This window comes from Xiphophorus couchianus, chromosome 5 (genome assembly GCF_001444195.1).
Source record: "Xiphophorus couchianus chromosome 5, X_couchianus-1.0, whole genome shotgun sequence".
Classification (NCBI taxonomy): Eukaryota; Metazoa; Chordata; class Actinopteri; order Cyprinodontiformes; family Poeciliidae; genus Xiphophorus; species Xiphophorus couchianus.
This window is the reverse complement of record NC_040232.1, coordinates 1026325-1052482: the sequence shown is the minus strand read 5'-3', so window position 1 is coordinate 1052482 and position 26158 is coordinate 1026325. Positions and strand designations below refer to the sequence as shown.

General features: G+C 46.4%; 2 protein-coding genes across 6 annotated transcripts; one reads left to right on the top strand and one right to left on the bottom strand.

The window, feature by feature from the left end:
• The first annotated feature begins 232 nt into the window (after positions 1–232).
• On the top strand, positions 233–14382 carry LOC114144078 (signal-induced proliferation-associated 1-like protein 2). Its single transcript, XM_028016543.1, has 19 exons — positions 233–537; positions 1643–2768; positions 2868–2995; positions 3068–3256; positions 3663–3816; positions 5567–5670; positions 5744–5898; positions 5970–6555; positions 6638–6912; positions 8942–9076; positions 9170–9282; positions 9404–9483; positions 9553–9800; positions 10121–10297; positions 10943–10973; positions 13119–13296; positions 13513–13591; positions 13675–13753; positions 13827–14382. Exons 2-19 carry the CDS (start codon positions 1808–1810, stop codon positions 13968–13970), a joined length of 3816 nt encoding a protein of 1271 aa, XP_027872344.1. The 5' UTR covers positions 233–537; positions 1643–1807; the 3' UTR covers positions 13971–14382.
• A 1682-nt stretch (positions 14383–16064) lies between these two features.
• Positions 16065–20347, bottom strand: LOC114144080 (acylphosphatase-2-like). 5 transcript variants are annotated; one of them, XM_028016554.1, is made up of 5 exons: positions 20124–20347; positions 20028–20044; positions 18678–18765; positions 18451–18560; positions 16065–16755 (listed from the first exon to the last, which is right to left on the bottom strand). In XM_028016554.1, exons 3-5 carry the CDS (start codon positions 18678–18680, stop codon positions 16641–16643), a joined length of 228 nt encoding a protein of 75 aa, XP_027872355.1. In that variant the 5' UTR covers positions 18681–18765; positions 20028–20044; positions 20124–20347; the 3' UTR covers positions 16065–16640. The 5 variants fall into 5 exon arrangements, with proteins under 5 accessions (XP_027872355.1, XP_027872352.1, XP_027872356.1 ...); XM_028016551.1 differs by lacking the exon at positions 18678–18765 and having other exon boundaries at positions 20124–20340; XM_028016555.1 differs by lacking the exons at positions 20028–20044; positions 20124–20347 and adding an exon at positions 18847–20021.
• Positions 20348–26158: the final 5811 nt, after the last annotated feature.

Here is a 26158-nt window from a genome sequence, read left to right as displayed (position 1 = left end):
TCTGCTGAAGCCTGTTGTTGCCTTTTTCACCTTGACTGCTGGTTTTCATCCTGTTGAAGGTTTTACAACCCTAACCCCCACAGGGCTTTAAAACGGTTAATAATAATAATAATAATAATAATAATAATAATAATAATTTAGAAATACCGATCAATAAATCCCGCAGCTACCCTTCGCCTCCACCAGGTGGCAGCAAAGAGCATATTCTTTTTTTTTAACCACATGAAGCGCAGCTGCTGGGATGATGATGATGATGATGATGATGGTGGTGGTGGTGGTGGCTTGGTTCTGATGAAGGGTGAACAGAACTTTTGAGCGAATGTTAAGAGGAAAGTAGTTAATAATCCGAGCCGTAAGTGAAGGCAGCACCAGCCGAAACTCCGACCGGAAACAGCTGAGAGACTTTTCCCAGTCGGGACCAGAAACCACAGAACCGAATCTGGAGCAGTTTTTCAGGGGACCAGTTCAGCCCGGTACCAACTGGAGATTCTGCCGGAAGTGGTTCCGGTTCGGCAGGGAGTGTTTATGGCGTTATTGGTGAGTTGTTCTGGCGAACCACATTTAGAACAGAAGTTATTGTATGAAGTTCGAACCTGGTCGTGGTTCTGGGGCCTTTGGACTCTGCTGAGTTCGGAGGGTGTTTTCAGAACTTTTTGGGTCTGTTTGATTTAGTTTAGCTTGCACCAGAATGTCCGAACTTGATGGAAACTGGATTCATCTGCTCCCAGAACTCCCGCAGAGTCTAGCAGAACTCCGAACCTCCGGTTCCGATGTGTTCGGGTCCGTTAGTAAATAAAGTGTTTCACTCTGCAGCTTCCCGGAGAACCTCTGTGTGTTTTTGGACCGACTGACAGAACCGGTTCCTGGAGAACATGTTCCCAGCTGCACACTGGCATCCCGCCGAACCCAGACTCGGTACCGGACATTGTGGACTGAATTTAGTCCAGTTTGGGCCCATCTTGAGCAGAACCCGCCAGGTTCTAGATTCTGAGACGGAACCGAGGCTCACAAGTTGAACTAACTAGTGGTGAACGAGGCTAGCTGGTTAAGACCGAGCTAATTAAACTAACTAGAGGTTAACTAGTTGAACTAACTAGTACCCGCTAGTTAAACTACAGGTGAACTAAGTAACTGGCTCATCCAGGCGGAGGTCCACCAGAACCAGCAGAACAGGAAGAGAATTTCCTGGAGGTTTATCCAAAGATGAAATCAGCTCCCAGCTCTGAAATACAGGAAGTGATGTCACACAGCAATCAGCTGATTGGAATCAGTAAACAGGAAAGATGTTGTCCTGGAGCTGGTTCTGACCCACCCCACCGAGTCAGAACCAGTAGAACCCCAGGCTGAGCTCTGTGGTCCTCTGGTCCACAGAGCCGTGTCCGTCCACAGGCCCCTCCTGGTGGACGAACGTCTCACCAAAGTACAGATAGAAGATTTAACTCTGTATTTCTGGAAACTGTGAAAAACTCCCAAGTTCCATAAAATATCAGATTAATGTAAAAAAGTGAAGAATTTTCCTGAGGACAAGTTGCAGTTTGTTCAGATTGAACTTTGACTCTAAGATCCTTGACGCTGTTGTTCTGTAGTCCTGCCCTTTGACCTCAGAACCGTCAGTTCCTCAACTCTTCTTTTTGTCTTTCAGGTCCAAAGGAACGTCTTATCTGTGGACCGACTGGACCCGATGGACCACAGACAGCAGCAGGAGGAGTTCTGATCTCTGATTCAGGACTGGGACAAAGATCTCGGTGGACTTCCTGAACACTCATTGATTGGAAGAGCTGTGGACAGCTGAGTGTCTGTGGAGGTCATGGGTTCTCCACAGACCCAGGGATCTCCAGCTGTTCCTCAGATGGGGGTTCGCGCCCGGGTGTCAAACTGGTCAAAGAAGCAGGAGATAGGGAACGCCGGGCCCCCCTCGAGAGTTGACAGCCTGGGACCGAGCCAGTTGGATGGACCTTCTAGGAAGTTTCTGGAGGACAGCCTGGACCTGTCGGGTCGGTCGGAGACCGGTGTCCAGGTCTTCAGGACAGGCCTGGTGAGGATGAAGAGGAGCAACAGCGAGGCGACCATCAGTGACTTCAGTTCTGAGGACGCAGGTCCCACAGCCACGCTGACCAGAAGACACGGGAGCTCGTCCAGCGTGGACCTGTTGAGCTCAGCGGGGTTCTGGGAGGTTCTGGACCAGGAGCCCAGTGCTCCTCCTCCAGTCCCTGAGCCTGACGCCGTCTCTACCGTGCTTTCTCCCAGCCTGCAGGCGGCTGTCCAGATCGCACGTGGGGACATCGTCTTCATTCCAGGACAGGACACTGACAGAGATCCCAAAAAGAAGACGGAGACGTCTGTCCTCGGCCGCCTGAGGCTTCAGCGGACCAATGGCATTGAGGTGCGCCAAGACAGCAGCTGCCCTTTGACCCCTCACAGGTGGTTCTCTCATTATGATGTTCAGAGTGTCCTCGTCACTGTAGCAGAGGGACGTCCCTGTGCAGAAGCTCCTGATCTGCTGCCGTCAGTGGGGCACAAAGACCAGGATGGTGTCGAACGGAGCAGCGCTCTGGTCCTAGCCTGTCCTCACTTCCTGAATGAGCTTGGAGGGGAAATGGACCAGAACTTGGACCTGACCCGGCCCAGTGGCTCTACCGGCACCAATGCTGCCGTGTCTGTCCTGGAGGCGTCCAGAGGAAGCAAGCGCTGTCCCGCAGACCTCAGGGGGACGGACGAGTACCTGGACCTGGGAGCCACATACTACCAGAAATACTTCTACACCAAAGGTAAGACCTGGTCCCAGTCCTGGTTCTGGTCCTGGTTCTGCTCCCAGTGTTTAACTGTTTCAGGTTCTGTGACCCGTTTCCTGGCTGGTGTCCCTCTAGATCACCAGAATTATTTTGCCGTTGATCCGAAGTTCGGTCCGATTTCGCTGAGCGTCCGTCGAGACGCTGTGGATGATGGAGGAAACCCAGTCGGGTTCTGCTACAGGATCATCCTCCGGACCGGCCAGGTAACCGATCCAACCAGCCCTGGTCAGCGCAAGATCTCATGTTCTAAGAAGCAGCTTCCTGTTTCTCCTCAGCTGCCCACCCTGAGAGGATCCATCATGGAGGACTCGGTCCCTTCTTCGTCCAAACACGGGTCGGGTCGAGGTCTTCCCCTGAAGGATGTCCTGGAGTTTGTGGTCCCAGAACTCAACATCCAGAACCTGCGAGTGGCAAGCCGTTCCCCCAAAGTCCCAGACCTGCTGCTGCAACTGGATCAGCAGGAGGTGAGCTGGTTCTGCTGGTTCTGCTGATCCAACTGCCTGTTCTGGTGGTTCTGGTAGTCCTACGGACCTTATAGTGCTGAAAAGCAGGAATGGTTTTCCTTTCTCTCCACGGTTCTGGACAAGGTTCAGCTGGTCCCTATTAGCACACTAAATGTGGTTGGACCGGAACCAGGACACCAGAACCCCAGGCTGCTGTTCTGTTCAGTGGAGGTTCTGGTGTTGCTGGATTGATCCACGTTCTGACATCTAAAAGCAACACGGCGTTGGTCCTTGTAGAAGTAGAAAGGATGGGCGGTTCTGGTTCTGGCAGAGCAGAACGTGGCGTAAACACTGGAGTTGGACCGACAGGTCTATCGTCACAGCTCTTGACGCGCTGGTTCTGATCCGTCTTCCTGTTTTCCTGCAGCTTGTCCTCCAGCACAGAGTGGACCTGCAGCTGAGCCGGGCCGGTCAGAACACGGGAGAGACCAGCAGTCCTGCCCTGACCCAGTTCCTAAACTTGCTGGGCCACAGCGACCCGATGAAGAATTTCTACAAGCACCAAGACCAGCAGAACTCTGGTACCAGAACCTCCTTTCTTATGGTCCAAATATGTTCTGTTCAAGATCAGGTCCACTTTTAGATATTTGACCAAACCAGAACTTCTATCTGGGTCACTGCTGTTGGAGCCCAATGTCTCAGGCCGGGTCCGAAAGGTTCTAACCCCTAACCCAGTCCCTTCTCTCTAAATGCTTGATCATCTGAAGGTTTTTTTCCACAAACCCGTCCAAGTTGCTTCCTGTCAGTGAGAGGCAGCGACACGACGGTTTGATGGCGGCCGGCGGCGCCTCCCGTCCGGCCCGGTCATGTGACACTAAAATCACATGAGAACAGACGCACTGAACGGTCTTTGTTCTCCTTTGGTTTCTTTTTGTGCTTAAAAGAAATTATGGACTTTTAAAAAAACTAAATCTTTAACTTAATAAAATAAATCAAAGAAGTGGCTCCAACAGACGTGGGAAAAATGACCTGGTTACTTAAGGCTAACCTGACTCTCAACCTGAACATCCACTCTGAAGAGAGTTTGATGGGTAGGACCAGAACCCGGCGTGGTCGGGTTTCTTTCATTCCTTCACTGCTCAGCTTAACTCCTGGGCTTTGACTGGAATATCCAGGCTGCTTTCTAGGTTTTTTGAAATTCATACTCTATATTGCCAAAAATATTTGCTCACCCATCCAAATGAATGGATCCAGGTGTTCCAATCATGGCCACAGGACGAATGAAAACTGCTTTTACAAACATTTGAGAACAAATGTTTCGCTCTAGGATGTCCAACAAATCCAGTCCTGAAATTTCCTGCTCCTAAATATTCAGTCAGCTGTGTTATATGAAAGTGGAAGCAACTCAGCCCCCTAGTGGTCGGCCACGTAAACTGAGGGTCAGCGGTTGCTGAAGCTCATAGTGTGAAGAGGTCGCCAACTTTCTGCAGTCAGTCACTACAGACCTCCAGACTTCATGTGGCCTTCAGATTAGCTCAGGAACAGAGAGCTTCATGGAATGGGTTTCCATGGCGACCAGCTGCATCCAAGCCATACATCACCAAGGTCAAGGCAAAGCGTCGGATGTAAAGGTGTGAAGCCGCCGCCACTGGACTCCAGAGCAGTGGAGGTACTGACTCCACTGTGCCAAGCGTAAAGTTTGGTGGAGGGAGGGATCATGGTGTGGGGTTGTTGTTCAGGAGCCCCTTAGTTCCTGGAACTAAGAACTCTGACTGCTTCAGCAGACCAAGACATTTTGGACACTTCCAGGCTCCCATCTTTGTGGGAACTGTTTGGATCTGGACCCTTTATGGACCAGAGCACAAGGCAAGGTCCATAAAGACATGATGGAGAGCCCGGCCTTCTCATCCCACATCAGTGTGTGGCCTCACAAATGCGCTTCTGGAAGAATGGTCAGAAATCCCCATAAACTCTCGGCTAGACCTGGAGGACAGCCAGAATAGTTGAAGCCAGTCCAGCTGGAGAGAGACCAACACATTGAACCCGGTGGGTTATTATGGGATGGCACTGAAGCTCATATGTGAGTCAAGGCAGGTAGCAATATGGCGCATGTTATATTCATATCATCTTGAGAGTGCCATGCACTTAATGCACTAGGGCATGAGTTATTGCTCCTGATAAGTGCTCTCACAGAATGAATGAGATGTTTTCTGTTTTTTCTATTTTTGATGCTTAGTGCAAACCAATTTCCTTCTGGGATGTGAATAAAACTGCAACTGAAATCCCTTTGCAATCCGAATCCGAGAGCGAACAGTTTCTGTCTCCTTTCAGGCAACTCAACAGAAAGTCCAACTGTTTCCATGATGTTCCAAGAATTTCAGCTGACGTTCCACGTTTCTGCCCTGCTACAAACTGTTGCCGATGGTTCTGCTCAGGTACTGCATGGTGCTAAGCTATAGGGGGTTTCCACAGCGCTACAGGAGAAGTGAAGTTGATTTTTGTTTTCAGGTACTGAGGTCACACCTCGTTGGGAACGATGTCACCGTGATTTTCCAGGAACCTGATGCTCCGCCCTTCAAGCCCCAGATCATCCGTGCCGACCTCCAGCATGTCTTCATCATCGTTCGAGTTCACCGACCCTGCACCCAGCACACCTGTTACAGGTTAGACTTCGTCCACAGGAAGTGAGGTGTCCCAGGTCCGACTCCAGATGTGAAGTTGCCGTGTCTTTCAGTCTTGCCGTGTCTAGGTCCCGGGGCGTCCCGCCCTTCGGTCCATCAATCCCATTTGGTTGGATGGCTCCTGCCTCCTCTGCCTTCGTGGACTTCCTGCTGACCAAGATCATCAACGCCAAACACGCCACCCGCAAGTCCGAGTCGTTTGTCACCATTGCGACTCGTGCTCGCAAGGAGCAGCTGAAGCAGTTGGTGGACAGCTTTGTGACGACGACACCATTGGACTCCTCCTCCTCTGGCGTCCGCTTCAGCTTCATCTCTCTGGGCGGAAAGAAGAAGGAGCGTCTGGCGCCGCATCCGCTGGCCTACCTGCAGAGCGCAGGCGCCCTCACCTGGAGCGTGACGGTTCGCGACCCCCGCACTTCTGTGGCAGTGGCCTGCCGACTGGCCGTCTCCGGCGAGCTGCTGGTGCTGATAGAAGAGGCGGGCAGAAAGGTGGTGTTTCACTGTTCATGCAGGGACGTGATTGGCTGGAACACGGCACATGGATCCATCCAGGTGTTCTACCAACACGGACTCTGCGTGGCGTTCTCCACACGGGATGGCCGCTGGGAGGACTCCCAGGAGATCACGCAACGGTTGAAGGTGAGCTGGGCTCTCATTGGTCCCCGGCCCCTCTCCGACCGCCTCCTTAACCGCGTAATAACCTGGTCATGTGACCTTTCAGACGGTGACCCATGGCGCTGCGGGGGCCGCCGTGACTCTGAGGAGGAACCGGCTCGGTCAGCTGGGCTTCCACGTCAACTTCGAGGGCGTGGTGGCCGACGTCGAGGCCCACGGTTTCGCCTGGCAGGCGGGTCTTCGCCCCGGCTGCCGGTTGGTGGAAATCTGCTCAGTTGCCGTGGCAACACTTTCTCACGAGCAGATGATCGAGCTGCTGAGGACGTCGGCGAACGTCAGCGCCATCGTACTCCCGCCTCTCAGAGATGGGACGCCACGCAGGTATCAATCAATCAATCAATCAAATTTATTTGTATAGCACATTTCAGCAGCAGGCATTTCAAAGTGCTTTACATCATATCAAACACAGAAACACAAAGCAATATAGAATCAATAATCAAAACACAGCATTAAGTCAAGTTCCATCAATAAATTTGTAATTGATTACATTTCAAATACAATCCTAAACAGGTGGGTTTTTAGTCGAGATTTAAAAGAAGTCAGTGTTTCAGCTGTTTTACAGTTTTCTGGAAGTTTGTTCCAAATTTGTGGTGCATAGATGCTGAAAGCTGCTTCTCCTCGTTTGGTTCTGGTTCTGGGGATGCAGAGCAGAACCAGAACCTGAGAGGTCTGGAAGGTTGATACAACAACAGCAGATCTTTAATGTATTGTGGTACTAAGCCGTTCAGTGATTTATAAACTAACAGTATTTTAAAGTCTATTCTCTGAGCTACAGGGAGCCAGTGGAGGGACTTTAAAACTGGTGTTATGTGCTCTATCTTCCTGGTTTTAGTCAGAACGCCAGCAGCAGCATCTGGATCAGCTGCAGCTGTTTGATTGATTTGTTGGACAGACCTGTGAAGACGCTGTTGCAATAATCAATACGACTGAAGATGAACGCATGGATGAGTTTCTCTAGATCTGGCTGAGACATTAGTCCTTTAATCCTGGAAATGTTCTTCAGGTGATAGAAGGCCAACTTTGTAACTGTCTTTATGTGGCTCTGGAGGTTCAGGTCAGAGTCCATCACTCAGGTAGAAAATATTTCACTTCTTGTTTCCTGTGACATCAACATTAGTCTGCACCCTGGTGGCTGGACCCGACCAGAACCAGGAAGGGTTACCAGAACCATGACCCCAAGAGGTTTGTCATGTGACCTGCAGCTATCGAGGAGAAAGAAATGTTATTTTTTACCTGAAGTCAAATCTAAAAGAAGGATGTTTTTGAGAAATTTCAGGGCAGCAGTAGATCTACCAGAGCGGCTTTAAATGGAAATTGTACGGTTCCATTTCATAAGGTCCAGGGGTCAGAGGTCACGTGACCCTGACATCTGCATTTGTTCCTGAAGCACAATTTGTCCCTAATCTGGTTTCTGGTGTCGAGAAAAAACATTTACAATCTTTTGAGCTGTGAGCAGGAGGAAATGTATTGAGTTTTTTTGTTTTTTTTAATACTTTATTTTTGATCAGATTTTTATACATGGTAAAATACAACCACAACAAAAAAGGAGAGGAAATAATAGCAATAATAAAATAAAAAGATAAAAATCACAACAAGTACAATGAACAGCATACAGAACTGAAAGGTCACCAAGGGAGGGGGACAGCAGTACTACATACACAAATAAAATTAAATTACAGACAGAATTCAGGTGAACAGGTTACAATGTATGTAGAGATCCATGAAGAGTCAAACAGGTGAGAGTTTCTTTGTATAGTTACCAAGTCCTGCAAAACTGTACAGCGCCAAACCTCAATTGCCACCCCGAATAATTAACTAATGATACTCAACTTGCTTTAGATTTCCTATAAATTAACCATTTCAACCAATATTTTTGACTTTTGTTTTCCTGGAGTCTTATGGAGAAGGTAAGCATTTCCATTTCACGCATTTCTTCTACTGTGGCTGACCAGTCACTCAATGTCGGTGGGCTCCCACTGAGACACTTTCTTGTTATTGATTTCCTTCCTGCTATCAGTAGTATTTTCAGAAGGTACTTATCTTGAGTGTTGACTTCAGTTGGTAAATTACTTAAATATATAATTTTAAAATTGTGCTCAATTTCAAAACCAAGAATTGCTCTGAACTCTTTTTCTACCTTTAGCCAGTAGGAGTGAATCATTGAGCAGCCCCAGAAAATGTATTGAGTTTTATTGTAATGAATGATAATATAAGTAATATTTTGAATTAATGTTTATTTATTTTCATTATTAATGAATGTTGTTTTCTAAGATGTGTGAACTGAACTGAACTTGTTCAGATGAAGAACTACGGTTCAGTTTGTGAAGCTTCACTAAAGTTTCATCTTCAGGAGTTTCTCTGAGACCCAACGGCTCCCCCTGCTGGAGCTCAGACTGGACCCTGATGTCACTTCCTGCGCCAGAACACCATCCAATCAGAGCCCAGTCCAACTGAGCTCTTCTTCTGACATCAAGAACGACATCAGGTATTAGAACTGGACCAGAACCGAATTGGAACAGAACCAGGTTCCCCAGCAGAAACGGACCTTGACAGCAATGTGTGTTGATCTGCCCTGCAGAGCTCCTCGTGATTGGTTTGTTGGTTCTGATGGACGCACCAGGTCCACGCAACACCGGCCCAGTAGAGACAGAGGTGACTGGAACCGGAACCAGGATCCATTTGGCTTCCAGAGTAAGAGCTGAACGACTGGACGTTTAGCTTCCTGAGATGTTTTTGCCGTAGCTCGGTCCCATGAACCTGCGGGTTCTGCAAGTTCTGCTTATCCCGCCTGTCTGCTCATGTTCCCGTCCAGAACCCAGACTCCATGGTCTTCCTCCTCGTCTTCCTCAGTGTGCGAGTCCAGCAGACGGAGACGGCAGCCGGTGGCCGCAGGTGAGTCCACCGAAACGCTGACATCGTTCTTAAAGTTTTTCAGTCCCACCTGAACGTGTCTCTCTGCAGTTTGCAGCCACAAGTTGCTCGAGTTGCAGCAACACGTTGTCCAGCAGCAGCAGTGATGGCAGGACCTCGACGCCTCAGCTCGCCTGTCTCAGCGGCGTGTCGGTGGACAGCGGCATAGACTCCGCCCTGTACTCGCCGTCAGCACTGCCTCCGGTCGCTGGGGCAACGCTGGTCCTGACGGACGTCCACAGGAAGGAGTCGGCGGGGCCGAGCCGTCTCGTGACCGACCTCAGAGGCTCTGTTGCTAAGTAACTGAAGAGTCACTTCTCCAAAATGAATATTGTCCTTAAGTCCTGGAGCGGTGCCCCCTGCTGCACTGGAGCAGAAACACAAACGTTTCTGAAAAACGTTTCAACATTTAATCCATGTGTTTGTGTGCATGCTCAGCCATAACTGATACAAGCTGACAGCATTTATGTATCAATATTTCTATAGCGAGCAGTTGGAGCAAATGTAGTCTGTTTATTTGACCTTTATTTGACCTTTATTAGGCCTGTAATGGTTTCCCATCAGGGCAGGACAAGTGAGTAGCTGGGCAGGTGCTTAACATCTGCTCTGCTTTTTTCAGAGACTATTGTGGAACCAGATGTTCATCATCAGCAGACAGAGTGAAGGCAGATTCACCTTTGACCCCCCCAGGTGATGCCAGCTGGGATGCAGAGCGTCTCTGCAGCCAGGATACCTGTCCGTGGGAGGCGGGGCGTAGCAGGTTGAACAGCGGTTTGTTACTGGAGGAAACTGGCAGGTGAGAAAAACCAGGTGATATTCGGTGCCGTCACCTGAGACACATGCTCACCTTCTAGCATCTGACCCCCATCTGACCCTCATCTGACCCCCATCTGACCTTCATCCCCAGAAAAAGATGTCACCACTGCTATTTTTTTGAACATTGTATTTCTTGACTTTCTGTAAAATATTGTAATATTCAATTACTTTTCCACATTTTTGCTTTGAAATAGAATGTGTCCCCAAAGCATTTGTGTTCATTAAAATGCAACTTATTTGAAGAATTTTGAGGTTTACTCACCATTTTAAACACACTACTATTATTATGAACATAACTGTACATCAGCTAGTTCTATGTCACCCGGTTCTATGTCCTTCATTGAGAGAAGAGACTTTAAACTGCTGCTAGTTTAGAAATCACTGAATGGATTAAAGTTCTGCTGTTGCAAAACAGCTGAAACCTTGAGCTCCTTTCAGGCTAGAAATCCAGATGGTTGGAGTTTGATTAATGAAATATGAATAATTGACCAACATATTGATAATGTATTGATGATTATAATGAGTGTTTCTCAGTTAGTGACTCAGTGATGTTCATTTGATGTAAAACACTTTGAAGTGCCTTGTTGCTCAAGACTAATAAACTTGACCTGACTTCCTGTTCCAGACCCAGCCATCGTCCAATCAGAGGCCAGAAGGTGAGTCTGAAATATTTCTGTCAGTAATAAAACTGAGATCTGAACTAAATGAGCGAGTGAAAACGTCCTGACTTGAGATCCTGCAGGAAGCAGAAGTTGCTCAGACGAATGAGCAGTAACCTGATTGGTCAGGTTTTAGTAGGGCCCCGCCTCTTCAGCAGAGTATTGCTGGGCTGCACCAACGTCACGCAATGCAGATGGAGGTCAGGAAGGAAATATGTTGATCCAGCATCAAAAAGCCTAAAGTCTGAGTCCTGTACGGTTGTTCCAGCCGTTCTAACACAGAGAAAGATAAACGTTATTTTCCTGTTTCTAAGGTAGTCGGTCACAAGGGAGTTAATTTTAAAAACTTACAGAAAAAAAGAGGAGAAAAGTGGATCAACAATCTACAGCTAAAAACAGGAAGTGTGAAAACTAACAACGCCAGAGTGTGCAGCGCCGAGTTTCTAACGGGTAACGATCGCATCGTTTATATTGTATTTTCAGATATTTTACTGGACAGTTCCTTAGAAAGACAAGCATTCATATGTAAGATATTATTTTATGGCCTAGCTTGGTTGTCCTCAGAGCGCTAATGTTTATTTAGCTTCTGTAAACCAAATCCATGCAGGAGTTGTAGGTTAATGTTGAGTGGTTGTAGGATTCAGGTCCAATGCAGGTCATGGATCCGCTCCGACCTCCGTGTTGGACTCAGACATGAACCGTGTGGGGGAACAGTCACAGCTCTATGTCTGTATGGCTGGGGAGGTTACATTTCATTTATTTAGCTTTTCTGGAAGCAGATCTTTTGATCTTTCAGAGCCTTTTTTATCCCAGAGTAGGATTTGCGTTTTTCCATTACCTCGGTGGGGTAAACATGGTCAAAAAATATCCATCTCCCCTCGACTTAGATTTTCTTTTTCCACACTTTTGCCAGAATGTCTTCTTTGGTTTTGTGTTTAAGGAAATTCACCACTATGGACCTGGGATTAGCCCCCGGTGGTGGTTTCTTTCCAAGGCTTCTTTGAGCCCGTTGGATCTCCAGCTTGGTTCCGTCTGGCAGAGCTTGCTTTCAGTGCAGGAGCCCCTCCACCATTTCTCGAACTGATTCGTTGTCTTGTTCGGCCACGATATAAATTCTTATTTTACAGCGCCTATCGTGCCCTTCCACTTCAGTTAGCTTCTCTTGTAGTTTTCTTTGCTGTTGGGGTCCTCTTTTACTCAGAATGGCGTCCTTCGCTTCCATGTTCCACTCTTCCGGCTCTGCTATACGACCCTGCACATCGGTGATGTCTTCTTGTTGTTTCTGCATTTCCGCATCATTTCTAAATGATTTACCAGGAGATCCAAGCTCATAGAAATAACATGGGTTAGCTTGTTGCTAGCGGTAGCATCGTTATCATAGACTAATTACTTAAATAGCACAACTCACTACTCACCCGGCAGAAACCAGTCCACAGCCATTTAATGATTCTGTTGGTCCTAAATTTGACCCAACCTGAAACTAAAAGATTTTGAAAACTTTCTTCTGGCTCATTGTATAATTTGAGGTCTGAAACTCCAGATAGTTAGTTATGTGGATCTAACTAACTATCTGGAGGGTAAATCCTCAAGATTATAAGAGAAGTCTTTTTTACAGAGAGAATATGGATCATATTCTAAATATACGCAGTTTTTCGAGATGCCTCATATGTTCCAGCCCATTTAGCGCGTTAGCTACTAGCTGTGGTCCATTTTGCTCTGATTTGAACCAGAGAAATCCACTTCAGAACCTCCATCTGAATTTTGCGCATCATCCGGGCCACGTGTCTGAAACTCAGCTATAGCTAACCCTGACCCTGACCCAAAAACGTTTCCTAGTGAACACAAAAACTTTATAGATGGAGGAGCTTCACCGCTTGAAATCGGTGTTTACACGACTTCGCACAAACTCTTCAGACGAATAACGAGGTTCTGGTGACGGGCAGAACCTCCACTTCCAGAACCCAGACTTCTGCCACACCCTCCTTGATTCTGAGGTGCCGGCTGGATCCGTCTCAGGTCCGGGTCGGCGTGGTCGGTTCTGACCAATCAGATCTCAGAGGGGTTCACACGGCTGTGATTGGTCAGAACCGTAATGAGGTCACAGTCAGAGTGGCTCGGCCCCTCATCTGGTTCCCGTCTCAGTCTACCTGCAGAGTCTCTGGAGTCTCCGCCCCATTTCCATGGAAACATCTAACCCGCAGCAGGTCACATGACAGTTTGTCCCTTGCCAGCGGCGGGACTCTGCAGAGCCCCGCCCACATCATGCGGCGCCACCACAGCGCACCGACCATCAGACGCCGGCCTACACCTCTTCAGAAGGGTGAGCAGCTGGAATTTCACAATAAAACTACTTCCGGTAGCAGCTTTCCTGAGCCCTCAAATCATTGGCTGAGGCCAGAGAGTTTGGGGGGCGGAGTTAGACATGGGAAGAGAGACAGGTGAAGGTCACACTGCCTCAACGTGTGTGTGTGTGTGTGTGTGTGTGTGTGTGTGTGTGTGTGTGTGTGTGTGTGTGTGTGTGTGTGAACCACTGCAGGTGTGTTTCCATCGTCTCTCACTGACCATCCGCTCCGTTACATTCAGGAAGTGAGATCAGGGAGCCCCGCCTTGAACAGGTGAGGAATAACACCTGGAGCAACTTTGAAGACACTTTGTGATGTCATTGATGATGTCATCATTATCGTCCTCTCCCCCTCAGTGACATCACAGCTTCCCTCTCAGGTAAAGTGTCTCAGCTGGAGGAGATCCTTCAGCGGCTTCAGCTGGACCTGCTGAAGGTAAGCCTGACTTGCTGATGTCATACAGGTGAGAGGATGACATCAGGCTGAGGTGTTGCTGTGATGCGTTCAGGAGCAGAAGGACAAAGCGGCGCTGCAGCAGCAGATCCTCGACCTGCGACGGGACAACCTGCGCCTGCAGGAGGAGAGCCGCGGCGCCGCCCAGCAGATGCGACGCTTCGCTGCATGGATGCTGCGCAGGGGCTCGTTGCCATGACAACACCACCTAACCGTCCATTCAGGACGGGCCGCTCGGGGTCTGCCAGACAAAAACACCAGAACCGTCGGACCTGTTCAGAACTCTTTAGGTGTCCGACAGTTTGTGGGATGAAACCCGACATCACACCTGCTGAACCTCCGGTTCTGACCCGGATGCTGGTTCTGGTTTACTGTCAGATAAAATCAGAACTTTTTTCTGATCAGAGCAGAAGTCGGAACCAGACCTGATGACAGAGGATGATTCTGGTCGGGTCAGATCTGGTCGGATGGAGGACATGTAAATATCTGGATGGTGTTTTGGACATTTTGTTTGCTTCCATCACTTCCTGTTTTTAAGGAATATCTGGTTCATTTATTCATGAAGGGAAATTTCTCTGAACTTCAGCTTCATTAAAAAATTTAACTGATCAGTCAGTGCAACACTGCCCCCATGTGGACACCAGTGGAACACCAGTAGCAAACAGGAAACCAGTAGCAGAGCTCCTTACTGCTCTGATTTTAGCATCAGTTCTTGTGATCTAGACCAGTGGTTCTCAAACTTTTTTCAGTGATGTACCCCCTTAAAAATATATTTTTAGTCAAGTACCCCCTGACACGGGCAAAACATTTTTGGAATTAAAAAGAGGTACAGTGCTGTAAAATCACTGTCTGATTTATTAAAGCCAAACAACTTATATCAGTGAACCTGACAAATACATCCATATTGCAAACATTGCATGGTTAAACAAAAAAGAAAAACAGAAGACGGTGACCACCAGGAAGGTATAAAACCAGTCAAACCTGAAATATGCAAAATGCTGCTAATTTATATTGGTCTCTATAATGGTACAAAATTAAATATATACATAAATAACTAAAATGTGTTCACAGAAATAAATCTGTAATTTAATTATAAATAAATTATATTTTGTTTACAAAATAAATTAACTTAATAAATAAAGATTTGCTCACAAAAAAAATAAACGTTACCTCTTTTAGGATAAAAAAAAAGAAGATTGCACTTTAATCACTTTGCATTGAACATTTGATTTGATTTGAGGAGCCTGCTGATTTTTTAGATATTTTGAAAAGCTTCACGTACCCCCTGCAGTACCTCCACGTACCCCCAGGGGTACGCGTACCCCCATTTGAGAACCACTGATCTAGACGATCTAGGTCTATCAAGATGACTATGAACCAGATCAGATTCCAGATGTTCAGCTGAACAGGAAGGTTCATATTCATACTTCTGCATCAGCTACTGGTTACCAGTTTGTTACTGGTTACTGGACCTGATGACCTATTTTGTTACATAGTTACTGGTTACCGCTTGATTATGGAATTCAATTGAAAATGAATTCTAATTCATTTTCAATTCTGTTCTTGACCTTTCTGTTCAGGTCAGGAACAAAAAGAAACATCGTCCGTTTGGAGCCTCAGGTGGCCCAGGGCTCCATGAGGCAGACCCTGAACGCGGTGCATCGGGTCGGACTTTTGGTTCTCGACTGTAGAATCTGCTTCTTTGTTTTTGACTCTGGAGTCGTTTAGAAACGGGTGGAGACATTTGTGAACAAAATGTCTTCAGCCGTTTCTTTAAAATAAGCTTCTCTGACCGATCTCCTTATCGGACTCACCAGTCTCAGTTAAAGGTCACAGAGGTCACTTTAAAAGCTGATGGCAGCCAGTGGACACGAGGTTCTAACTTCCTGTTTTGTGTCGGCATCCTGGAGCATTTCTAGACTCTAGAAAACCAGAAAAATTTAACAACTGCCTGAATCAGTTCATCCAATTTAAAGTAATTTTCCAAATTGAAGGCCAAATTTGTCCCACAGAGAGAAGAGTCGAAGCCGAGGATGATAGGTGGCGTCTTGCTTTCCAAATGGGATCCTCCCTGTTTTCAGTAGCAGGAGCCAGGCCGTCATGAGTTTAAGGTTTGTTGACGAGAGATTAAACCTTAAACTCAGGGTCACCGTTTAAATTTGGGCAATCTGTGCAAAGACTCGTCATAAACCTTGGGCAGCGTTGGAGAACCGCAGGCTTCAGTTCTTCAGCCGGTTCTCAGACTTCCAGACGGTAAAATCATGTTGAAAAGAATAACTAACATGAGTCTGTATTAGAAGAATTAAGAAATTTATTAAAAGCTTTCCAGAAAAGAACAAACTACAGAGTGAGAGCCGTCTGTCAGGCTCTAGCTAACGGCTGATTCTGGTCTTTCTTGGTTCTGGTCGGCAGAGAACAGCAAGTTGAGAATCTTGATTGAACTACAGATGTGAAGATTTGATTGTTTTGCACCGAGGACTCTGGCGCTCAGCACCGACGGTCTTCAACATCAAACACATCAAACCTTTTTGTTAACAATAGCCAAATGACCAGACCCCATCAGCTTTGGTTCTCAGCGGTTCTGGGTCGGGAAATGAAAACTTAGATGATCTTTAGCATCTTCCTGCTGTTCTGATGCTGTGGAGATTTATGAGAGCAGCTGACCAACCTGACCACAACAGCAGCACATGACAGAAACACTACAGTCAGCATCTCCACTGAGCACATGCAGCCTGAATTATCCATAAATCCTGATGTTTTATCTGTTGACAGTTTGCATATTAGGCTGAAACACATTTAGTTGGTTTGTTTGCATCCTTTGCAGAGTTTAAATAACTACTAATGAAGCTGTTTGTTAGTCTGAGCATGCTCAGTAGCGAGTGGAGAAGCCCTGGACCTCCAGTTTAGAAACGTCTCTCTCGTTGGAGAAAACGGCTCGGTCAATCCGAGAACTCGGACTGCCGACGTTCTTCAACCAAAGTTTCCTGCAAAACACACAGAGGAAGAAAAGGTGATTCTCCGCACTGCTTCAGAAACCATCGCTCTGGAAAAACGTCTGAAGGTTTGGCTGAAATATCAGGCAGAAAAACTTTAGTCTGAAGTTAAATTCTGAAAATCTGCGTCTATTTAAAAATGGTAAACGGGCTTTACTTGATGTGGTCCAGAGTTTCACTCCTTTCATTCACACATTGACGCCGACCCAGGGCCACAGTAGGGGTCAGTGGCCCCTGCCAACAAGGGCCGATTTTTCTCCATTCATTACTATGGGGATTTTTGGGTTACAATATATTTTTAATTTATTCTTCAATTTGTAGCCAAGTCTCTCAAATGTCAACATTAGCATTGTTGTTGCCTGCCTGTAGTGCATATCATGACAAGCCGTGTCACTTCCTGTTTCCTCACTTCCTCTATCAGACTGAAAGGCGTTTGGACTGGCAACCCTTTCTACAGTCAGTGGTGAGTTTATGATGGTCACTAGTTGTTAGTAAAACCTCTTATTGATTTAACCAATTTTATAGTCACTTTCCAAACTCTCCTCTTTGCTAGCAGCTATAAAGCTAAATCTGTTAGCTCAGCCATCATAAAAAGCTTTGGACCCATTTTAAAAACCGAGGTCAGATTTTTTTGATGATTTCTTATTCATGTGGGGTTCGTTATTTACTCTGAAGAAAAACCTGTTGGTAGGAACTGTGGACTCTGAATTATGGATCTGATGCAAAGTCATTCATTCTCATTTTTAAACTTTTTTCTTGATGCAGATTTGTTTGCATAAGCAATTTGTATTAATTGGTTTAGCTCCTGATTTAAATACAATTGTTTCCTTCCCCTCTTTAATTCTTGTCTTGTGGTCAGCAGCATCCAGTCAGGCTTTGGGTTCTTCCTGAATTACATTTTGAGATTAAGCTATCAAATTTAATGAAGAAAATCAGTAGATTAGTCACTCCGTCTTGACAAAAGACAACATGGCAGCTCTGTCATCTGTCCCAGAGTCTGCAGGATGAATGCTGTTGGTCCACATGGATGATACTCGTTACATTTTAACCAAGCCGGTTTGCAGAGCGATTGTAATTAGATGGTCCTTTAGCAAAGCAGCAGCTTGTAACTGTCTGGCTGCTTCGTCCATCTGCAGGACGCAGATATTCAGAGGGTAGAACCTGTCTGTTCCTGAACATCTCGGGGGAGAGGCGCTTCATCAAGCTCTGGCTCCAAGCCACACACATTGTTCTGACCCATTAGGACCCAGAGGCTTGAAAGTTAAAGGACTTTTGATGTTAAACATGGTTGATACGGAGGCAGAAGTTGCGCGAGACTTTTTTATTGTCATTTTGACTGAAAAATCCCATCACAATCTAAATTTACCCGTGGATTTTTAAAATGACAAAATGCATGGAGTTCAGTCTGCAGACCAGAGGTTAGATTTTCTACTACTTGATTTTGGTGATGTTTTCTGTGCATAAAGTTGAAGCAAGTGGTCAGATGTGTGTAATCAGTCAAAATGGTGGATGGCCTTCAAAGTTTTCTGTCAACGTTCTGAGTTTTAAACTGTATAAAAATATTTGGTCACGACTCCTGGAGAGAGGAATGAATAATTGGGAGCTGAAGTGTAGCATTTCCCTGCAGTCACCTGACTGGCTTTGGTGTGAAGGTAGGCGTTCTCTGACTGGTCGGTCTGGACTTACATGCTGTTGACCCGCTGAGCCGGTCCCTGGATCTGGCCGATCACCGTCCCCTGTCGGGTGTTCTTCACCCAGCCGCCCAGTCCCAGAGCGCGGCCCTGATCCTCGGTGTACTGGGAACCAGAACACAGTCGGTCTGTCAGCCAGTAGCTGACTGGGTCTGAGTCACCTGCAGGAATATTGATCGCTATCGATCAGCTTGATTAATAAAGCAATAACTGATCTCTGACCATCACCTGCAGCACTCATGTTTTTTCCTCAGTGTCTGAGCCGAATGAAGGAGAAGACAGAAGACCATCATGTGGAGATGTGTGCATGCTAAAGAAAGGAGGTTTTAGAAAAGTGATGCTATGGTCTGAGATGCAGGAAGTGATGTCAGAGATCACCTGACTTCCATACCTTGTGAACCTTTTAAGGTTCTACACAATCTTCATATTTGTGACTGAATGTGAACGATTCCAAGCTTGGATTCCTCTAGATCAGGGGTGGGCAGTCCTGGTTCTGGAGGTCCGGTGTCCTGCAACTCCTAGACGTCTCCCTGGTCCAACACACTTGAATCCAACAGCTGAATCACCTCCTAAGTGCAGTCAGCTTATCCAGAGTCCTGCTAATGACCTCATTATTTGACTCAGGTGTGTTGAAGTAGAGACGCAGGAGACCGGCCCTCCAGGCCTGGAGTTGCCCCCCCTGGACTAGTTATTCATTTCTGTGTATCAATTTAACTCAACCTGTTCTATTTACGACAAAGACTTGCATATGAACTGAATCTGTGTTGTAAAGTTCTGAACCTGCTGGTGCATCATCCTTCATGACTAAAGTGTCTGATGAATGTTCTACAGGAAGTGAGCAGAAAGTCGCTCACTGTCTGAATTCGTTTCAGCTTTAGCCTGTTTTATATCCCAAGAGTAATTGGGTTTCACTCCGCAGCGCCTCCTGGTGGGCTCTGGACCGGCTCCATGTTCTCTGGGTGTCCCTGCTTAGACTTCTGACGCCGCCACCTGATCTTGAAGACGTTCAAATAAAATTCTTTTCTCTCATTGAACAAATAGAAATAATTTAGGTGATTCTGACCTGAGAAGTTTGGTCTGATTTAACTTCACTTCGCTGAGAAACAGCGGCGTATGTAAACTTCTGGGTTTTTGGCTTCTGCGTCTCCTGTCCGACGTCAGTCGGTAAGACTGGGAGCCATGGCAACGCCGAGTCCCAATGCTCAGAGCTCACCGGGTCAGAACATTTCCTAAAGCATTGAGTTTCTGCTCCTGCTGGAGCGAACAGAACCATAGTAACCCCAGAACAGAACCAAGCCCAGATTCTGGTTTTGGCCGTAATCACTGAGTCAGATTTTAAAAACTATGAATGTGACCTGAGGTTGGACTGCAGCTTTTTATTTGACCTTTAACCTTTAGGAAAGGCCGGGTCGATGTCCGTCTCAGGAACTCGTCCTGTTCTTGGGGGTTTGTAGCGACTCCAGATCATCTGATCAATTTCATTGATTGTATTTTGTTCTTTATTTTTTCCAGTTCTGATGTTTTCAGATTTGAATTAAAAAGGTGAAACGTGGTCATGATGGAGAAACTCACCATCCTGAAGCAAACACCTGGATGGACCAGCACAAAGTCAGAGTCACAAAGCTGCACAAACTGGTCATGTATGACATCACAGGTCATGTGACTCACCCTGCACATTCCCAAAAATCTCAAAGTCGACTGAAATCAGTTTCTCTTCAGACATGACGAAGCGAAAGCCGCAGAATATCAGCACACAGAGCAGCAGCATGGCGCAGCTATTTTTATCCTGAACCCTCTCCCAGAGCATCTTCCTGCTACAGCCTTCACAATAAAAGCATCAAAGATCAGGATTTTACTCTGAAAGCTTCAGAAACCCGACAGGTCAGAGAGAAGAGATGAAAATCTAGAGGAAAAAACTCACTGAGTTTCAAACAAACAAATATTTTAAGGAAGAAATATTTCAGATTGGGTCGAGCCAGAAAATATCCACCATCACCAGCAGGATCAAACTCTGTTTCTTCTGATCTCTTAACGATTTCTGCTCCAAGCTTCAGATTCATGTGTTTATATGTGGATGAATGGAATCAGTTTTGTTTTTTCAGTTTCAGTTCAGTTTCTTATTTCTGATGTTTTCCCAACATTTGAGCCGAACCTTCAGGACTGAATACTGACCCGATCGATCCTGATCGCCGACCTTCACCTTATTATCCATGGAGACCGGCTACTTCTGATTGGCCAAAACATTTCCTTCAGTTTTTCCAGATGGAAACAGTTGATTTCCTGTATTTGATACAGTTTAACTATTTTACTGGCTATGATTTCCTGGTTTTATATCTTTGTATAGTCAGGACATGAATTGGCTTATTGACACTCGGTCGGATCGACCTTGGGTCAGATTTCCCATTTCAGCTGTCGAGTCGTTGGATGAGGAATTCATGCTCCGATTTCTAGTCTGGTCGGCGAGGTAAAGAACCGATCTGGGCTCCTGTTAGACAAAGAACCGATTTTATAAGACCTGATGTAACCACTACTTAATTTAATTAGCAATAAATTCATTAGGAAAGTTATTTTTGTTCTAGGGTCACAAAGGAGGATGGTAAGCATATAAGTTTTAACAATTTAAGTTTATTTTTCTTTCCCCACAACAAAAAAAATAATCCAGGTAACACTAATTACCTTAATAAAATTAAGAATAAAACTTAAATTGTCCACCCTTATAAAAAAATCTAATATTTGGAAAATTGAGGGTAGGTTTTCTCAACTGTAGCTTTAAAGCTCATTTCAACAAAGAAATTACATAGATAGATAGATAGCATTTATTGTCATTTGTCAAGAAAACCGGTATGGGGTTTGAGATCTTTCCAGGTACACGCAGAAAAAGGTGCATGAAGGCCTGAAAGAAATAAAGCAATCTTGTGTGTTGATTTATAATGATTAAGTTGAACATGTATGAGTACAATCCCTAATATGTGTATGTGTATAAGTAATCACTAAATGATTCTGAAATGTATGAATAATGATCTGTAATGGTAACAACAATATAATCTGAAAGAGAAGTGATTAATTTTTAGTGTATAACAGGCTGAGATGATTTGAATGATTTACAGTGGATTTAAATGATTTTAACAATAGATAATGAAGGGAGTGATAGAAAATAAGGAAGTGGAACAGTACAGTCAGCAGGATGGGTGAGGCCCGGCTGACAGGAAATGTCGCAAGTTGGAAAAAGGAGGAACTTTTTACTGGACTCAGCAAACAGGATGGGGGCCGGGACTTTCCACCAGAGAAGCAGCAGATGTTCAGGAAGTCACGCAGACCAAGCTCTCCACACACACACACACACAGTGGAGAAAAGTATAAAAGAGGGCTGAAATAAGAAAGTTCGGTTCTTTGTCTGCGGCGCTGGAGAGGAGTCGACACGGGGAAGCAGATTGAGGAAACAGCAACGGACCGCACCCTGGAACCACGGGAGACTTGAGACTCCGCGCCGCCAAGAAGGGACAAGTTCCGGATGTCCAAGCCCTGGTTTCTGATTCGACCGTCGGTCTTGCCTCAACCCTAATATATTGCAACAGACTTGGAGAAAAGACAAAGATCCCGGAGGGATAAAAGAGCTGGGTTTTCGAAGGATTTGGACCCGTTCTGCTTTGCATCTATTCTAAGGAGGATTTTTCCTTATAAAGACAAAGACTCTGACCAAGGCTTCTGGATGTTCCTGTTGCTAAAGATCCATTAACAACTGGGTGTGAGTTGAACCTGCTCCCTAAAAATTCGATCTCAGAATTTGCGACATAGGTTAGAGAAAAGAGACAGGATAGTATGGTTATACATGTGGATTTTACTATACTGCTCTTGAATTATATACAATTGATTACAGATTTGTATGTCACATATCCCTGCTTAAGCTTGCTTAATGAATTTATACTATAAAATTCTAACGAGGTTGGTGGACATTGGAATTAATTGAGTCATTTGATCATTTTTCAGTTCTTTTAATTAAGGTAAAACTAATGTACATGATTCTAGGAAATAGGTGGCTTCATAATTTCCTTTGGTGAGTGCAAATAATGACCCAGGGACTTATATCCAAGTCACTAAACTTAATCTAGCCGGTTCCAAGAGCGAGTTATATTTTAGAAAGCGAGCTACCGTTAACAGAAGTGGTTATTGAAATTATGCAGCTGTGAGGGCTACTCATCTGATTGTTTCTTAACTGTAAAGGGTTGTAACTTCTGGATCGGAGGTAGTTAGAGCTAGACGAATCGCTTTCGCCACCAGTTTGAACAGATTATCTCTTATAGATCTCTTTTAGGGTAATACCCAGGTCTCAGAGATTTTCCGGACCTGTTAGACAGAGAACTGGTCAGTAGTCAGCCAGGAGAAGTTGTGAGGAGTGGGTGGGGCTAGCTATTGCGTAATAACAGACACATTGAACAGAATTCAACGAAATTTCCATTGCAGCTCCCGTGCAAAAGGTCAAATATATACAGTATAAATAAGCAAACACACAATAATAATAATAACAATATATACAACTAAATTAACTAAAGGCACTCAACCACACCAAAGAACTAGCAGCAGGTCCAATTATGGCAAAGTACAGATAATGTGACAGTGCAAAGTGCAGAACAATATGGCTGTGTGGGGGTGGGGGATATGTATGTGTGACTGCGAGGTTATGATATGTGTGGGAGGGGGGGGCGGCAGGGAGTAATGGCTCTGACGGCTGTGGGGAAGAAACTGTTTCTCAGTCTATTTGTTGTAGTCCGTATATTCCTGAACCGCTTGCCTGATGGCAGCGGCACAAACAGTCTGTGGCTCGGGTGGCTGGAATCCATGGCTATGGATCCAGCTCTCTTCTTGACCCGGTCTGTGTAAATGGAGTCCAGGTCTGGGAGGGGGCATCCCACAATGCCTTGTGCTGTTCTCACCACCCGTGTCAGTTGTTTCCTCTCCAATGCTGTGCAGCTACCATACCACACAGTCATGTTGAGGCAGAGGATGCTCTCGATCATCGCCCTGTAAAAGTTCACGAGCAGCCGTGAGGAAAGTCCAGCCCGTCTCAGTTTCTTGAGGAAGAAGAGCCTTTGTTGTGCTTTCTTCACCAGGTGGGAGGTGTTTGTGTTCCAGGAGAGGTCAGAGGTGATGTGGAGGCCCAGGAACTTGATGTTGTCCACACGTTCCACCACTTCTCCATCTATGAGAAGGGGAGTGTGATCCGTCCTCCTGGACCTTCTGTGGTCCACAATGACCTCCTTGGTCTTCCCTGTGTTCAGCACCAAGTTGTTGGCTGAACACCACTGAGTGAGCTGCAGAATCTCCTCTCTGTAGTGGGTCTCGTTGTTGTCTGAAATGAGACCCACTACTGTTGTGTCGTCCGCGTACTTCATGACTGTGTTGGTGGGGTGGATGGCCACGCAGTCGTGTGTAAACAGGGTGAAGAGAGCTGGGCTGAGCACACAGCCCTGCGGCGTGCCTGTGTTGAGGACCAGTGGGGACGATGTTGAGCCACTTATTCTCACCACCTGAGGCCTGTTGGTGAGGAAGTCTCTGATCCAGTGGCACAGTGAAGCGGGCAGCCCCACCTCGAGTAGCTTCAGCACCAGCTTGTCTGGGATGACGGTATTAAATGCTGAGCTGAAGTCTACAAATAGCATCCTGACGTAGGTGTTGGGATGCTGCAGATGGGTCAGGGCTGTGTGCAGAGTGATGGAGACAGCATCCTCTGTTGACCGGTTCGCTCTGTAGGCGAACTGAAGGCTGTCCAGGTTTGCGGGGATGAAGTCTCTGATGTACCTCAGAAGAATCCTCTCAAAGCACTTCATGATCACCGGGGTCAGAGCGACGGGCCGGTAATCGTTCAGGCTGGTGATGGACCTCTTCTTCGGTACAGGGATGATGGTGGAAGACTTGAGGCACTCAGGAACTGTGGCGAGCTGCAGGGACAGATTGAAAATGTCCAGAAACACTCCTGCCAGCTGGTCGGCGCAGGTTTTCAGCGTCTGGCCTGACACCTTGTCCGGTCCTGGAGCTTTGTGGGTGTTGATCCTCCTCAGGGTGGACGTCACCTGATGCTTCTGTAGGACGAGGGGCTGGTGCTGCTCTTCCAGTTGGGGTAGATGTACGGCTTCTCTGCTGCCCGCCGTGTCAAAGCGGGCAAAGAAACTGTTTAAGGTGTCGGGCAGGGTGGGGTCGCGGCTGGTCAGCTGAGTGCTGTGTTTGTAGTCCGTCATGGTTCTAATGCCTCTCCACATGCTTCGGGGGTTGTTGTTGATGAAATGTTCCTCAATCTGCTGTTTGTACTGGAGCTTGGCCTGCTTAATACCTTTTTTCAGTTCCGACCGGGCCCTGCTATAAGCCAACCTGTCTCCAGACCTGTAGGCAGCATCCCGGGCTTTCAGCAGGGCCCGTACTGTGCTGTCCAGCCATGGTTTCTGGTTTGGAAACACTTTTATGGTCTTAACAGGGAGGACAGCGTCGGTGCAGAACTGAACATAGGACAGAACGGACGATGAGTATTCCTCCAAGTCTGCGCCGTCCCTGAACACACTCCAGTCTGTATGCTCAAAGCAGTCCTGAAGTGTAGAGGAGGCCTCCTCAGTCCAGACCTGAACTATTCTGGTGGTCGGCTTAGTTCTGCAGGCCAGAGGCTTGTAGACAGGAATCAGCTCCACTGAGATGTGGTCAGACATGCCCAGATGTGGAGCTGCTACAGCCTTGTAGGCTCCGGGGATATTGCAGTAGACCTGGTCCAAAATGTTATTGTCTCTGGTGGGAAAGTTTATGGATTTGTGGAATTTGGGAAACACAGCCTTCAGTTCCACGTGATTGAAGTCCCGCGCCACAATCACGGCCGCCTCCGGGTTGGAGTTCATCTGCACGCTGATCAGGCAGTACAGCTCCTCTAATGCTAGCTTATAGTCCTTCAATATAACAGTTCAGTCAGTCAGTTTTGAAAATGTTCATGAACAAATAGTTTGTGGAATGAAAAATAATGCAAAGGATTGGGACCCTTTCTTGTTCAATAAGCTTCATATCGGCTCCAGCAGCTCCAGTCCCTCCGTCTCTCCGGGCTTCAGTCCAAGTCACAGAGATGGCGGCGAGAAACTCCTGCTTCTGGATCCACTGGCTCGTTCAGATGTCGGCCGTCCAAAAAAACAACCTGCATGCAGAGCGTTAACCGATCATGCAGGTATACGGAAATCAGAAAGATCTTTCAGTTACTTCTCAGTGAAAACCAAATTAGCGTTTAAAATAAACCAAAAACAGCCAGTAATAAATAACTTACTTAAAAATCATCACCATAAAATAATCTCATTTCGCAGAGCTATGCTACTTACAGAGAGACACTTTATACTCCGGTTATTTATTTTTTTTTTTTGCAGTTCTTAAAAACTGAGCAACGTTAGCTCCAGCTAGGTAGCCATTCTGCGTAAGTAAGCAGCTGAAAATAAAACAGACTCACTGGAGAAATCCCGATACAGAATGTACATGATCCAGTTCAAAATAAACAGATTTCTTTCGTATCCCAGCAGCACTTATAAGTAGTAACTTCTCTACTTCTGTGAAATGTGCTTAGTCTAGATCAGGGGTGTCAAACTCCAGTCCTGGAGGCCCGCTGTCCTGCAACCTTTAGATGAGCCTCTGCTGCACCTGGACAGAATAATCAGGTCATTAAGGTTCTGGAGAACCGATCCACACAA

Excerpts from the sequence above, each read along its gene's own strand:
- LOC114144078 (XM_028016543.1), top strand. The coding sequence starts at position 1,808 with ATGGGTTCTCCACAGACCCAGGGATCTCCAGCTGTTCCTCAGATGGGG. Across the intron at positions 9,801-10,120 it reads CTCAGAGGCTCTGTTGCTAA|AGACTATTGTGGAACCAGAT; the intron begins GTAACTGAAGAG and ends TGCTTTTTTCAG. Across the intron at positions 10,974-13,118 it reads GTCCAATCAGAGGCCAGAAG|TCTACCTGCAGAGTCTCTGG; the intron begins GTGAGTCTGAAA and ends TTCCCGTCTCAG.
- LOC114144080 (XM_028016551.1), bottom strand. The coding sequence starts at position 20,262 with ATGCTCTGGGAGAGGGTTCAGGATAAAAATAGCTGCGCCATGCTGCTG. Across the intron at positions 16,756-18,450 it reads GCTCAGCGGGTCAACAGCAT|GAAACTTTGGTTGAAGAACG; the intron begins GTAAGTCCAGAC and ends TGTGTTTTGCAG.